The 16,317-nt window shown below is 31.9% G+C and overlaps 1 protein-coding gene across 16 annotated transcripts in view; it reads right to left on the bottom strand.

Annotated features, from left to right (window-relative positions):
• LOC143244120 (plasma membrane calcium-transporting ATPase 1-like) overlaps nt 1-16,317 on the bottom strand; it is a 119,943-nt gene that overhangs the window by 33,252 nt on the left and 70,374 nt on the right. For 15 of the 16 annotated variants that reach the window (XM_076488234.1, XM_076488235.1, XM_076488231.1 and 12 more), the window contains 12 exons: nt 15,071-15,256; nt 13,654-13,856; nt 11,658-11,793; nt 11,372-11,478; nt 8,958-9,196; nt 8,138-8,402; nt 7,761-7,940; nt 7,411-7,605; nt 6,703-6,894; nt 4,049-4,262; nt 2,733-2,944; nt 811-1,101 (listed from right to left, as the gene is read on the bottom strand). In XM_076488234.1, the coding sequence (XP_076344349.1) occupies nt 811-1,101; nt 2,733-2,944; nt 4,049-4,262; nt 6,703-6,894; nt 7,411-7,605; nt 7,761-7,940; nt 8,138-8,402; nt 8,958-9,196; nt 11,372-11,478; nt 11,658-11,793; nt 13,654-13,856; nt 15,071-15,256 (2,420 nt within the window). Of the gene's footprint in view, nt 1-503; nt 555-810; nt 1,102-2,732; nt 2,945-4,048; nt 4,263-6,702; nt 6,895-7,410; nt 7,606-7,760; nt 7,941-8,137; nt 8,403-8,957; nt 9,197-11,371; nt 11,479-11,657; nt 11,794-13,653; nt 13,857-15,070; nt 15,257-16,317 lie in introns of those variants that run through there. The other variant, XM_076488244.1, reaches the window with a different exon arrangement.

The raw sequence follows: 16,317 nt of genomic DNA, 5'->3' as shown, positions 1-16,317 counted from the left end.
CCGTCCCAAAGGCTACATAAACAAAGATATTTAACATCACTATCATAGAGTTTAGGTGTCCTGCCTCTTCCTTCCCTGTTTTCAAACTTACCTGTCTCAGTCTCACAATCTTTGATTCATTTGACATTGTCTGGGGAGCATGTCAAGTCTGCTGCAATTTGTCAGAGGGTCAAACCAGTGTCATGTAAAGCTTTTAGGTGACTCTCCACTATACTGAGAATGCTTCATGCTTTTTTGGGTTGTAAATTAACAAAGCTTAATATATAGTGTTAAATGCTGTTTTAATCAAGGGTTATTTGTGGAATGCTATTAAATGGATTTCTTCTAGTATACATATGCTAGGTCCTTGCTGTATAGTTAAGACACAGCATGCAGTTCCATAACAGTTATTTCAGACTAAGTTTGATCACTATGTTCATTCAAACATAATCCTTATGACATGTCCTTGGTACAAGCATATGGGAATTGTAAAGAATGATAAGTATTCTCACCCTGGTTCATTCAGTTGTCAATAGAGATCAGTGAAGTAGTACCATAATGTTAAAATTTACATTCTGTAATGACATGGAAGAATTAACCCCATAAAATGGAAAGAATGATAAAAGAATATCTTGTCTTAACACTTTTACACAGTACTATTTATACATTTTTAAAAGTGTTATCAACATTCTTAACAAATTTCTTTACTTTTTCTACCAAATTCTATATGTTTTAGATTTAATTATGATACCCCCTACTAACACTGACAAAAAGGGTAAAGCTGATATACAAATTAAACATTAATGTAACTGAGCAATAAAACATACTTACCTGAGTCTGTAGTCGAGTAAGGCCACGAATCCAGAGGATCTGTCCTGTTCGTTTGACATCCTGAGAAATGGAATCCCTGGTTCTCTCCTCACCATGTAAAACATCATGTTCAAGCTCCTCTGGTGTCCCTGATCCCCAAGTAAAGGTTTTTGGAATCTTTTTAGTGGGAATTGTAGTGATCAACTGTCCCCATAACAAGGTCCCACAGCCAAAAAATATACACCAAAGCCATTGATCAATTGTAAGACCAGAAGTTGAGAAAGCATATCCTCCAAACTGGACTATTATTATCTGATGAAAGAAGACACATTTCATGGATGTTTGTGTGAACTAACACTTAAATAACTCAAATCCTTTTAATTTCTCAGTTTGCTAAAAATAGATAAGCTGAAAAAAAAACTTTCACACAATTACTTTATTATTAAAAGGATTTTCTAATTAAGATACTTGAAAACTATAAAAGGTACACCTAAAATATAAGGATGGTACAAGAGATTGACATTTTCCTTCAATAGGTGTTCAAACATTTTTTATTCAGTTTAGCATTAAAGATCAGATTTAGTTTAATAAAACTGAGATCTAAATATTTAAATTAATAAGATGTTTCCTCATACAAGATCACTTTCCACAACAAAAATAATCATCTGCTAAGTTAACATCAGGAAATCACAATTTTACTACCTTTGTGTCTCTGAAAGCTAACTTTTCTTATAATGAAAACATATTTCCAATAGGTACGTATCTCTACTTACACAAACTTCCCACCCCTCCTCCCACCACTGTAGGTGTTATTCATTTTCAATTGTGCCAATTTTTGAAAGTGAGGATTGAGTAGGAACATCAGAGGGCACTAGCTGCACCAACACAGATGGGATAATATTTTTGGTAGAGGGTAGTCTCATGCTATATACGTGTTGAAAAGTGGCACAAAATATGGGGTATATGGAATGGTTCATTGAGTATTAGGGGGCAGAAAGAAGATTGAAATAGCTGTGTGTAATAAAAGACCATACTGAAACTCAACCTCATGAACTATAATGTTTAAGTTTTTCTTACAGTTACTGACATACTTTCTATACTTCTAAACCCTAGTACAATTCAAAGAGTGGAGATAATTGAATTCATTCAATTACATCACATGTAATACTTTTTATTTACACTATATCTCATGGATCCTCAAAACCCATTACTAAAGCTTTAAAAGAAGTCCTTCAAGGTCCACCAGTTAATTCTTGTAGTCCTTCAGATCAATTTGTTACAGTCCCACAAAGTTCATCGATAAAATTCTTATACAGTCCCTCAAGTCTAAATTAGCGACTGAAGCAGTACCTCTTAACCTATCAGTAAATATCTGGGCAAGTTCTTCAGAACCCATCAATAAATCTGTGAAGAAATCCTTCAGAGTTTATTAATCAAATTTTAAAATGACTCTTCCTTACAAAATCATCAGTACTGTGGAAGTTTGGTCACTTTAAAAAATAAAAGAGATAGAAAGGAACTAGAACATAATGAAAAGGTATTAAACTATTAGACTGAATACATACAACTTTTTTTTGTTCACTGTATATACATATATACATTCATTTATTGACATAACTGGTACTATTTTTAACTGATTGAATGGTGACCATTAACACAAGATACAGATAACTGTAGCAAAATCCAGACCAGTCTCATTCAGGCCAAAAATATAAACTTCTATTGTACTCAGTAAATTGCTATAGTTCTATCTTTAAATACCATCTTAATAACTCTAAGAAATCAATCAAGATAGTTTTTTCTAGTTTTACATATAGTATAGTTTATTTACTCCTACAATATTTTTAATTTCAAGATATTTCGGAATCCAGTATTTTGATCACTTTACATTTAGAAATTCTTTAAAACATACAAGATTCACAAACATATTATTGTCTACTCACCTGTGCTCCAAAGGTTGTTATTAAGATGGAGTAAAATATAGGATTTGTGAAAAGTCCTTCAAAAATGTTTCGTTCCCCATGTATTTTCCTGGCATTTATCTCATTGAAGAGGGTCATCAATACGAAAGTATTGAATATTATGGTAAAATGCTGAGAAGGAGGAGAATGAAGAGGGGCGTACATTCCTGAATCGATGTCCAAATAATTATGTCCTGGAATAAAGAATAAGTACGTGCTTCATTTAACAACATCATAGCAGAGCTTGATAAGTGAATAAGATATTGAACAACTAGAAAAGATTACATATAAGCAATGAAACAAGGAAGATAAATGTTTATAATTGAACAATATTTTATGGTTAATTTTCACATACCTAAATCATTTGGGTAAGTAAAAAGGATACAAATTTCAAAGAGTAATATTAAACAAACAAATCTATTGGGTTGAGGAATAATTCGTGAGCATTTTTTCAAGTTAACAAAATATATTCATAAATGAAAAGCTTTTGCAAAATATTTCATGTCATTTGGTAGATAATTTTTTGCTCTAATAGATGGTGTGTTTGATTTTCATATGTCTTTAATTTTTGCTTTCATTTTCAGCTCATTAAATGGAATGTCAAGTGGACAAAATCGAGCATTTTCGAAACCATCTGCTTTTCGCATTTAATTTCTTGCAATTTCGTTTAAAACAATGCATACTATATACCTAGGTATTACATGAAATAAAGTATCATAATAAATGTTTTGGGTGTAATGTGTTCATGCATTGAAGTATTGTATAGTCTTGCATGTAATGCTTGAATGAAATTATTTAAAAACGCTCACGAATTATTCCTCAACCTAATAGTTGCAGATACTTTACGTTAGTATCCAACATAGTTTTGGTTTCTGAAGTTTTTATGATAACTGTTTTGTTGCTTAATTCAACTATCCAAAATTTTTTAAGTTCACAGCATTACACTGGATACTATTTATTCAGACTGTTGAACAGTTAACCTAATATTTTTCAAAGTAACTTCAAGTTTTCACTTTTTTTTTGCAAACAAAAGTTTTAGCTCCTTAGTTATTACCGAGGAACTAGGTCACTGTTTTACTCACAGGCCAAGAGTTTGTAATTGCTGAAGTCAACTGTAACTTAACTTTTTTTTTTCAAACAGGATTAAAAAAAACACAAGACATCTATTGACTATGTCGGTCGTAATTATTTGATCTAAAACAAATATTGGACATTAAGGTAAAAAATATAAAGCAAATTAAATAACCAACAAATAACAATGTAAAGGTCACAATTAACTGATAAACAGATTAACTAACCAACAAATAACAATGTAAAGATCACAATTAACTGATAAACAGCATGTCCAAGAATATTCTTCATCATTGTGCGGGAGATGAGAGGTTTGGTTCTGCCATATGGCTTCCGTAATAATAGATCAGGGGTAGGAAGTTCAGTGGCCAGTGCTAAAGAAGCTAGCGTATCCATGATCAAGTTGACCCACAACATCTGTACTGCTTTCAGAGGGCTGTCCTGCAGGATATAATGAAATGTTTGACTGTATTCATATACAGTTATGACAGAAAGTGTTTGTACCCCTGCGTCATGAGTAGTTTTTTCCTCATAACTTAAAAAGTGTCACGATTAGGTAAATAAAAGTATAATATATTATAAATATTATACTAACACACATCTACATAAATTTTTATGTAAATTGAATGATAAATAAACTGTTTATAAACAAATAACCAAACATAGGATGGCAGAAAGTGTTCGTGCATCGACTTTAATGGTCAGTTGTGTAGCCTTTCAAGTGAATTACTTGGCGCAATTTCTCCTCATAGCCGTCCATGATTGTTTGACAGTACTCGACTGGTATTTTCTTCCATTCTTCTTTATAGAAGGCCTCCAACTCTTGCAAGTTTTTCGGATGACGCTGATGATCTCTAGTCTTCAACTCATGCCAAACCTTCTCAATTGGGTTGAGATCGGGTGACTGCGATGGCCACTCCAGAACACGTATATGGTTCCTCTACAACCAGGATTGCACATATTTTGATGTGTGCTTAGGGTCATTGTCGTGCTGGAAGATCCAACAACCCCCAAGCCACAAGTTCCGAAGATCATTCTTGATATAAGTGGCTAATATATCAACATACTATTCTTTTTTCATGATTCCGTTAACACGGTGAAGGCTGCCTACACCAGAAGAGCTGAAGGAACCTAATAGCATGATCAAGCCACCTCTGTGTTTAACTGTAGGGACAGTGTTCTTTGGAAGATGTTGTTCCCCCTTATTACGGAAAATATAGCAAACATCATTGTGACCAAAAGCTCGATTTTAGTCTTGCCTGACCAAAGAATACTCTTCCAATAGGTAAAGGATTTATCTACATGCTTTCTTACATACCTCAATTGTGCTTCTAAATAAACAGGCTTTAAATATGGAGTTCTATGAGGACGGCATGCTTTGAACCCAGAAGAGAGTAACATGTTCGTAACTGTAGAGGTGCTTACTTCAACTCCAGTTTCCCTTACCAGTTTCTGTATGTCATTTCGTGTTAAACGAGAATTTCTACTAACTTCTTTGAGAACCTTCCTCTTGGTTCTCTCTGGAATTTTGGTGGGGTGTCCATAACGAGGGAGGTTAGCAGTTGATCCTGTAAGCTTAAACTTGGCAATTATGCTTTGAACAGTAGATTTCGGCACATTAAGTTGTGTAGCAATACTGGAAAGAGACACACGAGACTTATTTTACAATAATTCGGTTTTTTAAATCACTGGACCAGTTGTTTCACAGTTCGCTATGATGACCAAGCAGATAATGACGGAGAAAGCGCTAAATTGCTGGAAGTACATGTTTTGCTGGCTAAATTCCAATAATAAAGAACCCAGTGTCTTGTTCTGGAATGGTATAATGTAGTTTATTTGCCAAACTAAACAAAATTTTTACGGGAATATCAGTTTTTACACACGTTTTGAACTTATGAACACTTTCTGCTCCTCCAATTTTTGGTTATTTGTTTATAAACAGTTTATTTGTCATTTAATTTACATAAAAATTTATGTAGATGTGTGTTAGTATAATATTTATAATATATTATACTTCTATTAGCCTAATCTTGATACTTTTGAAGTTATGAGCAAAAAAACCACTCGGGACGCAGGGGTACGAACACTTTCCGTTGTAAGTGTAATCCACCATTTTGAATAACAACAGTATACAGTACCTTCTAGAACAGGAAACATTAGAATCAACATCAACCCCAAGCACAGGTAACAACTGTAAGCCTCTTACTAAACCAAACAATTACTAACCTAGTTATGAATAAAAATGCTAAAACTCATGCACTTTTAAAAGGTGAAATGTTTTTCTTCAGGAGCAAATTAGGAATCCTAAAGAAGAAAGGTCCACCTTTTGAAAGCACTTGGGTTACAGGGTTTATATTCATTTCTATCAAGATGTCTTGAACCCACATGTTTTTCTAACATTATGAATGACCCAGTTATGAATTAATTTGCACTGCCTCTGAACAACACTTTTAAGTAAAAATTAACTATAAAAAAATACACAAATGAACTAATAATCCAAAGAAATAGTAAGCAGAGACATTAACCATTTCACATAATATATCTTTGATAATGACATACATGGCACCATGCAACTGTCCAGGTAATTAATTGTATAACTTTGTAAATTAATTTTTATTTAATTTGTGTTTAAAAAATGTCTTTTATCTTAATATCATCAATTATTATTTATCTACTTTGCTTTCAAATTTTTTTAAGCTGTAATTGTTAGGCAACTTATATGAAAGGATACAAGCTTCCCTACACTCATCCCTAGTACAAACCCTTTTAGCAAGCTGTTAGGGATCTTTTACTAGTTAAGACCAGCACTGGTTACAACATAAACTTTAATACTTCATAATATTTATCAGAAAACTTATTAATAGTATTTAACTTCCCTTACTTCAATTGCACAAGCTCCAACAAAGGCAACAATCACAGCTACAACGTTCACTGTCAACTGAAACTGTAAAAACTTAGCAATACTGTCGTAAACATTCCGTCCCCACATTACGGCTTTTACGATACTGGTGAAGTTATCATCAGTGAGAATGATGTCGGATGCTTCTTTTGCAACATCAGTACCTGCAATCCCCTGTTGACAATTCACAATCACACTCAACTCATGATACAAATCAAATACACAAAGTAAGATGCTTTAAAAATTCACAGCTCAGACAATTATACCCATTTGGTTTTGATCTAAAAAAAAACAACAAACAAATAAAAAAAACACTGCTCAGCCTTAAATTGATTTATTCTCTAACCTCCTGTTCTAAACATAAAAAAAGTACTTGCATTTACCCATGACTTCTCTAATCTCATGTTATTAACGTAAAAAAGAAGAACCAAAATTCACATGATTTTTGCCTAATCTCATGTACCTAACATTAAAAAAAACCTCAGTTTTACATGTTTTTTATATTTGATTTTCTGTTCTTAATATAAAAAAAACAACACTCATGACAAATTATTTCTAAAATATGTTTCGACATTTTGTTTTTTATACATTTTTACTTATTCTACTGCAACAAGAGATACTGGTTGACTGGTACAGGTATCAGAGCTGATCGAGTTAACAATATTGGCCACTTTCTTGGTCAATACGTACCATGGCAAAGCCTACATCTGCCTTCTTCAAGGCAGGACCATCATTAGTTCCATCTCCAGTAACTGCAACCACTTCTCTGTTGGTGTTCAGTTTACTATCAATGATTCCCTTCACAAGAGTGTACTTGTCCTGAGGTGAGGATCTAGCTAAAACTCGAAGCTGAGGCCATATCTGATCAATCAGATGTTGCTGGACCTACGAGTAGAAAGAGTTCTCAACAATAATTAATTCACCATAACTTAAAGGACTACAAAATGGTTAACAGTCAAATATTACAATGGTCATCATAGAGATTTTAATTCAGGTTTTTTTGTTTTTTTTAATGGAGTTATCTTTCTTATTGCCCTTACCTCACCAGAGCTGTCCCGTACCCTCTGATTAAACTCTTTTCCTTCAAGCACCAAAAAGCTGTCTCCAGGTTTAATTATACCACACTTCATGGCTATGGAGCGAGCCGTATTTACGTTGTCTCCAGTTACCATTCTAACGGTTATACCCGAGCACTGACATTTTCTTATAGCCTCGGGTACCTATGAGAAATGAGACTTGTATGGATTCACAAATTCTCAGGTTTATGACATGAGTCTACTGAAAATAAAAATCTATAAAATATCATTCCTGCAATAAACAAAATCAATGCCACAGATATCTGTTTAACAGAATTAGCTGATTAATGGAAACATAGATAACTTTCCAACACAATTATCTGTTACAAATAATTCTCTACCTCTGCTCGAACAGGATCTTCAATGCCAACCATACACAAGCATGTCAAATTACACAGTATTTGGTCTTCTTCGTCCCATGGAGGCTCTATGTCATATTGCATCTGATTCATGTCTGGGTTTCTTCTAACATAATCTTTATATGCCAGGCAAATAGTACGCAGGCCATCACAAGCCATAGGTTCAATCACTGTTCTCACAAGTCTATCTTGAGCCTCTTGAGAAAACCTTTCCAATTTGCCATCTGTCCCGAAGATATAAGAACACCTGAGAAATAAGAATAAAAACTGTTAGTGAGGTTGTGATGTTAACAATACATTAATTTAAAAAAAAAATTTAAAGGCATTATTACTGAAACTTTTCAACACCTCAGTACCTGATTGTCTTATTTAACATCCTTAAGCACTTAACAAACAACCATCATTCAATGTAATAGCTTCTAATAAATTAAAGTTTACAAAATAAAACTTGTAAGAAGGTAATGTTGAAGAAATGTGTACTATAGTGTTTGAAGTTTGTAAAACTAGGTATTTAAAAAACAAAAAGTGAATGAAGTGTTTTAGGAACCAATTAAAAAGTACTTAAAAATGTCAGTATTAGGAATCAATTAGAAACCTCGTGTTTATAACTAGAATAAAAGATTTACTCAAGAATGCTAGCCCCATCTAGATTTCGTGTTTTTAAATGTTTTAGGGTAGCTTCAGCCATCCATTATCTTATAGAAACACAAAACAGAGGTCACATATATTATATTTACTGAACAATTAAAATTCAATCTAAACATAACACTTTCTCATTGGCATAAAACTCTTGAAGATTTACTTTTTCATGACCATTTCAGAGGCTCCTTTGGTGTAAACTCGAAATCCATTTTCAATGGGAATAACAGTACTCATTGATTTTCGAACGGAGTTAAATGTGTACACTTTGTGTAACTTCTCTTCTGGGATTTCATCCCTGACTGTCTGATAATCTCTGCCCAAATCCAGAATAAAACCAAGCAGGGCACATTCTGTCTTATTGCCTACTTGTTTTGGTAGGTCCCCAGGATTATCTGGTGGCTGATGGATATAAAGTTAAAAACGTTTTTCAATCAACAATTAAACTATGATTTCAATTTCATAACATCAATACACAACATATATTTAAACTTTTTGATAATATCTTTAACTATATGAAGGTGAAATGGTCCAAACATTAAGTATTTGAAGAAAATTATACACTAAAAGTTATATAAAAACTGAAAATATGTCATGTTAACTGCTTTTGTTTCATAGAATTATACAGAAAGATATTTATGATTTTTTTAAATTCACTGATTAAAAACAAGAAAGAAAATTTAAGAGAAAAATAAAGGTGGACATGCATTAATTCTATAATACACTACTTGGGACAAGTATGGAAGTTTTGATAAAATGTAGAACAGGTACAAAAGTAACCACATTTAATGCTACAAGATGTAAATCTTTAACAGAAATAAATGCAAGTTTATATTTAAGTACAATAGTAAAAACCCAATAAGGTACGAGATCAAACTGTAAAGTTGGGTAAAAAATGTGTGGTGCTAACTAAACTGTTTTGTTTTATTACAAGACAGAGAAAATGAAACAATAGTTCATTAAAATTATTACAAGGTGTTCATATTTTGTGGTTAAGTGATTTTTATAATCACAAGTCCAATAAAAACTTGCAAAAAATACCAATATTTAAGATCTAACTTAAATTACATAGAGAGATTACATGCACCTTAATATATTTGTAATTTCATAAGTTATTTTCAGTAAAAAATACAACAAAATGCTTAATCAACACTAATGTTTAATGTGGTATAATTGACATAAAGCTACTTTATTATCTTCTATCAAGCTTAAAGTTCATTTCTATTAACTATATTAGTGTAACAAACTTTATCCACCTGTGAATATCTGAACAATTTTATGCACGTTTCTAGTATACTCCCTTGATGGAATGGGAAGTCCGAGTAATATTTTTATACAGGTTTCTAGTATACTCCCTTGATAGAATTTGAATCCTGGGTAACATTTTTATACATGTTTCTAGCATACTCCCTTGATGGAATGGGAAGCCCGAGTAACATTTTTATACAGGTTTCTAGTATACTCCCTTGATGGAATTGGAATCCTGGGTAACATTTTTATACATGTTTCTAGCATACTCCCTTGATGGAATTGAAAGCCTGGGTAACATTTTTATACATGTTTCTAGCATACTCCCTTGATGGAATGGGAAGCCCAAGTAACATTTTTATACAGGTTTCTAGTATACTCCCTTGATGGAATTGGAATCCTGGGCAACATTTTTATACATGTTTCTAGCATACTCCCTTGATGGAATTAAAAGCCTGGGTAACATTTTTATACATGTTTCTAGCATACTCCCCTTGATGGAATTGGAAGCCTGGGTAACACTTTGATACATGTTTCTAGTACACTCCCTTGATGGGATTATAAGACCAAGTAACATTTTTATACAATGTTTCCAGTATACTCCCTTGATGGGATTAAAAGCCCAAGTAACATTTTTATAGAATGTTTCTAGTATACTCCCTTGATGGGATTAAAAGCCCAAGTAACATTTTTATACATTTCTAGTATACTCCCTTGATGGAATTGGAAGCTTGGGTAACATTTTTATACATGTTTCAAGTATACTACCTTGATGGAATTGGAAGCCTGGGCAACATTTTTACACATGTTCCCAGTACACTACCTTGAGGGAATTGGAAGCCTGGGCAACATTTTTACACATGTTCCCAGTACACTACCTTGAGGGAATTTGAAGCCTGGGTAACATTTCTGAAAATATTTACAGAATCCTAACTAATCATAACTGAATGCCTGACAAAGGCTTCCGTATAAATTTTTCCATTATAGTATTTCAGTGCAAGTGGAAGTCAGAGTTTATAACTAAAAATATATATAGTAAATGTTTCTAAGTTTAATTTGAATGATAAAATAAATTTGCAAACCATATTATTCTCACCTTTAACATGAGAAGCTGCAGCAATACATGTACATGATCTTCCCTTTAGAATAGTTTATATTCTCAGCTCATTTTGTTCAGATATTAAGTTTGTTATTAAAATATAAACATGAAGTTTATGAAGTAATACTTGAACCAAGTCGAGGCATGAGTTTTGCAAACAAACAAGCTCTTCAAAATAAGTAAGTTCCATACTTTCAACTTCAATGATGTTTTACTGTAGAAATACTTACTAAAATACGAGACGTGTATGCACAGTTGACCGAAATGCAACCAAGGATTTTCTCTGCAATGTTTGAAGGAAGATTTTCATACTTTGGTGTTGTTTTATAACGAGTGCCTGGATAAAGAAAAAAATATTTATTTTGCTGTAAAGAAAATGATATTTTTATATATCGATATAAAATATAAAACAATAAAATAAATTTTAATATCGGTGAGAATTGTGTTGTTAAGAGTATAAACAAGTCTTTCATGGTATTAAAGAACACTTCAGATACTATTGTTTCTAGAACTCACCACATATGTAACTTTGGACAACAGTCATACGATTAGTAGTCAAAGTGCCTGTCTTATCAGAACAGATGGAGGTAGCATTACCCATAGTTTCACATGCATCCAAATGACGAACAAGGTTGTTGTCTTTCATCATTTTCTATACAGAGAAGACATATCTTAGAAATTGATGTAAATAACCAAAACACTGAAATGAAAAAAGCTTTAGAGATAAAGATTTTATTACCCACATCAATGGACAAATCTTAAACTTCCTCTGTTAAGTTTTTATACAGAACAGTTTAAAGATAAAGATTTGATTACATGTGCCAGTGGACAAGTCTTCAATTTCTCATGTAAGGTTTCCTATGAAACAAACGTTACACAGATTTTATGTATATTTAAGGACTAGTTAAGCTGCTTTTGGTGAAAAAGAATCGAAAGACAAAACCACCATCAATATGCATATCCATAAAGATGCACAATGATGCAAGCCTATCTACACAATTTAAACACTATTTTACAGTGATGTGTAAAACCAAAAAACACTGAATTCAAAGTCAGGAGAAAACACATTATTAAAAGGAAATAGAAAGTTATGCTGAACCTTTTGAAGAGCAATTTTCTCCAAGTTAAGAGCTGAAAATTATTGAAACCTAGCTGTAACCCATTGATTGTAGTTTTTATTCCCTTCACTTGAGATTTCCTTATTCCATCATTTTCATGCATCCCATCTAAGCTACGCTTTCTTGAAGGAATTACATATTATACTGATAAATCCTGGTCTATTTGGAGAAGAAAAAAAAAAAAGGAAGTCTCACAAACACACTCACCTTTCTGTATTTTATTTAATAAAACTACACTTAAAATAATGGTATTTATAATAGTGCACAAAGCACAAATCAGTAATGGGCATTCAGTGTATGAATAATTTTATGACCTGAAACAAAGAAACTTGCAAAAATGAAGAATAAAACCCATAGTAAGGAAAAAGTGTTTATAGCAGTATATGAAATGAACTGAAGCTAAGTAAATGTAAAATTATAATGAAGACAAACTTAGCTGAATATACAGAAACATCTAAATATGTGTTCACAAAGTGAGAAACATATGATTCTGGATAAACTGCACATCTGTATTTCAGACCTAAATAAGAAAAGGCCCAATGAACTTGTATTTAGTGTAATGTTCATTTCTGTCTAGAAAACTACTCATGAGCTAAATGTTATTATATATAAAATACGTAGCAAATAAAAGGAACTGAAGTTAAAATCAAAGCTAGTTGTTACATGATGACAACAATATTGTGCTATCATCTACCACAATTGTTGCATTGAAAAATGTGACTAAGCAAAGAACAGGTAAGGTGAGTCCGAATTTAAAAAACTTATGCAATTTGGGCTCCTTGAACAAGGGCCTCTCTAACAACATGAGAGTTATAGCATTTGATCAAGAAATCTGCAAGAGAAATTCCAGTAGGAAAAAGTAAAGCATATTATTTACACAGATGGTAAAATATATAATGCTTTTAGATCAACTGAATCACATTAAAACATAACAAATTTAAATTTACAAACCTTTATTAACATGCTGAGAAATATCACTTAATCTTTAATAATAATAATAAAACAAAAACAGCAGCAGCAGCATTTTCTCAGTTTAATTCAAGTAAGTTGAGAGTGCATACTTAGATTGATTTGTACATCTTAACTGATCAAATTTTTATTTGTTCAACATAAAATACATGCGGAAGGTAAAGCATTGTTTTACTGTTGCTTTATGACAAATTACTAAATTAAATATTGTAAACAATTTGCTGTTGCACTGAGAGAATAAGACATAACACTTAATAAGAGATGAAGTGAAATAAATGAGTATCCAATTCTGTAAAATTAAAAATGCAAGTTATAAGAAACAAATTACATCATGTGTTAGTTTAATGGAAATGAATTAGCAACAGTGCTACTTCAGTAATTAAAACAACACAAGTTTAAAGTTCACGATGCAAGATGGTACTTACCTTGACAGAGTAAGCCAAAGCAAGTGTTACAGCTAATGGAAGACCTTCAGGAACTGCTACGACAAGGACAGTGACACCAATGATGAAGAACTTGACAAAAAACTGAGTGTAATAAGCTGACCACTGCTTGTTATTAATGACAAATGTCTTTATGATGAAACGAATGACAAGAATTACTACTGTAAGCGTTGCGATGGTGGAACCTAAATATATGTCAGAAATAAACCTTGAAGTCAAGAAGGTTTAGATTAAACTTATTTTATGTTTAGTAATGACTACTAAAGATAAAATAAACATAAGTTAGCCCTTGCAGTGAGTGATATACATTTGAATATTTCCTTCCATCTCCCACATAAAATATTATCATGACCTTAATACATTCTGCTATCTTAGAATCTGAACATAATACAGATAGTCACATCATTAAAAGTTACCAGGAACTGCATACGTTTCAAATGTACTGTAATGTTTCAATACATTTTATTGGATGATAAAACAAAGTAAACTAAACATATTACTACACTTCCATTAAAAATTACAAACAAAAAGAGAAATTGTGAAGTTAAACTTCAACTGGCTAACTTTTTTTAAGCAGCACATAGATGTATAAAGTTACAACTCAGTGTTTCATGAGGTTTCAACAATGGCACATGCTGATTAGCTGGATGTCTCATTATGTGATTCTTAAAAGTTATGTTTCATTAACTTCAGTGAACAGTCCATGTTAATTGTCCCACTACATCTTTGTAAAATCTGTACATCTAGTGAAGTATGTTTCATTAACTTCAGTGAACAGTCCATGTTAATTGTCCCACTACATCTTTGTAAAATCTGTACATCTAGTGAAGTATGTTTCATTAACTTCAGTCAACAGTTCATATTATTTGTCTCACTACATTTATAAGATCTGTACATCTAATGAAGCATGTTTCCTTAGATGCTAGTAAAATAAATAAAATTTTAACACAACACCATTATGTCCTCTTAATAAAATTCTCATCAATTACTGGGAAAAGCTTCAAGTACAGTGTTATAAGCAGAAACCCACAAAGAGAATGCATATCTTATAAGGTTATTCATAGAAGTCAATGGAAAAATAATAACTGTTGTTTATTATTAAACCTTTCTGAATAATACACAGAAGTAATAATACAAACACAGGCACAACTAATGGAATGTTTCTTTTTTAATAAATCTTTCTAAACACCACGAGAATGCTCTTTAAAAATACTCTCCATCTTTATCATGCACGTAAATCTTTATTCTTTAAGTATGCTAAACATTAAAAAAGAACAGGGCAAAGGATTTTTACACTCAAACACTAAAAGCTACTACCAGAAATCAATTCTCTCATAAATTATATTGAATATTATGTTGTAATAAATTCTGCCTTTCCAAAGAAAAACGTCCAATTTACCTCCATAACCAATTTGAATAGCCAATTTTGTAAGTTTAGCCTGAAGTACAGACTTCTCCTTTCTGGGATTGTTTTCTGAATCTTTGGACTCCTTTGGACCATCCACTGAGAGAGGTTCCAAACTGTGGTTGTTGGCAGTGGTTGCATTCATAAGGTTTGGGTATCCAGTGACTGCTGCCTCTTCATCTGTTTACAATATACCCAAAAATAAAATAATACATTTTTTCATAATTCTTGATGTATATGTCTCTACATAGATAGGGTAAAAATTTCTTAGCTTCTTATGTGCTACAGTTTTTAGTGGTTTTGCAAATAGTGGAAATGTTCTGGGAAATAAGTATGTGGTTTCACAAAATTAAAGTTTTAGTTAAAAACTGAAAATTTATACAACTATTAACTCTCCTAGTTTGATTCAAATAGAGGTAAAAACTTGAATATGTCAGTTAATTTTCTTTTTCATGTAAAGAAGTATGTTAAACTGAATCAGTTATAGTGATAAAAACAAGTTATAATTACATACCAAATATATTTTAAATAACATCTACACAAAATCAGAACTAAATCTGCTAACCTGTCATATTAACATTGTACTGCAGTTTACCAACTTTTATAACGTGCACATAATAAATGGCATCAAAAGCAACTGCTCTATTATTTTAAGGTTTCACAAATTGTGTAGTTGATTGTGTTAAAAGTTTTAATATTTTATAATAAACCCTTTACTGGAGCTTTAAACAAAAGTAACTATTATAATCACCACAGTAATAAATTATATTCAATACCACATTAAGTCAAAATATGTACCTCTTTTTTCTTTAATTCCATTAAGTAAAGGAAATAGATATTACTTATGTTATAAACTTGACCACGAGGCTTTTGCTGATGAACTTTTCTCTAGCACTTTGTTTATATTAAAGAAATTTCTTTAACTTCAATTTAAAAGTTTATCTTCCACATTTCTGTTGCATTTCAAATCATGGTGTAAAGATAACTGGAATATCATTGTGTCACTTTACAAAATTCATCATTATCATACTGAACTTACAGTAACATGCACTACAAACATTCTTAAATTATTACTCAAACAATTACGAAGACATGTCATTGGATTTTTTTTATACAAGTCTATGTACAAGGTACAAAACCTGTGATTATTCTACATTTGTTACAACCACATGTATACATTTATCAATTTTTATATTCAGTTTTTTTTATAGTTAAATATAATATTTAAGGATCCTGTCACC

Source organism: Tachypleus tridentatus, chromosome 2, assembly GCF_004210375.1.
Source record: "Tachypleus tridentatus isolate NWPU-2018 chromosome 2, ASM421037v1, whole genome shotgun sequence".
Taxonomy (NCBI): domain Eukaryota; kingdom Metazoa; phylum Arthropoda; class Merostomata; order Xiphosura; family Limulidae; genus Tachypleus; species Tachypleus tridentatus.
This window is presented reverse-complemented; position numbering and strand designations above follow the sequence as displayed.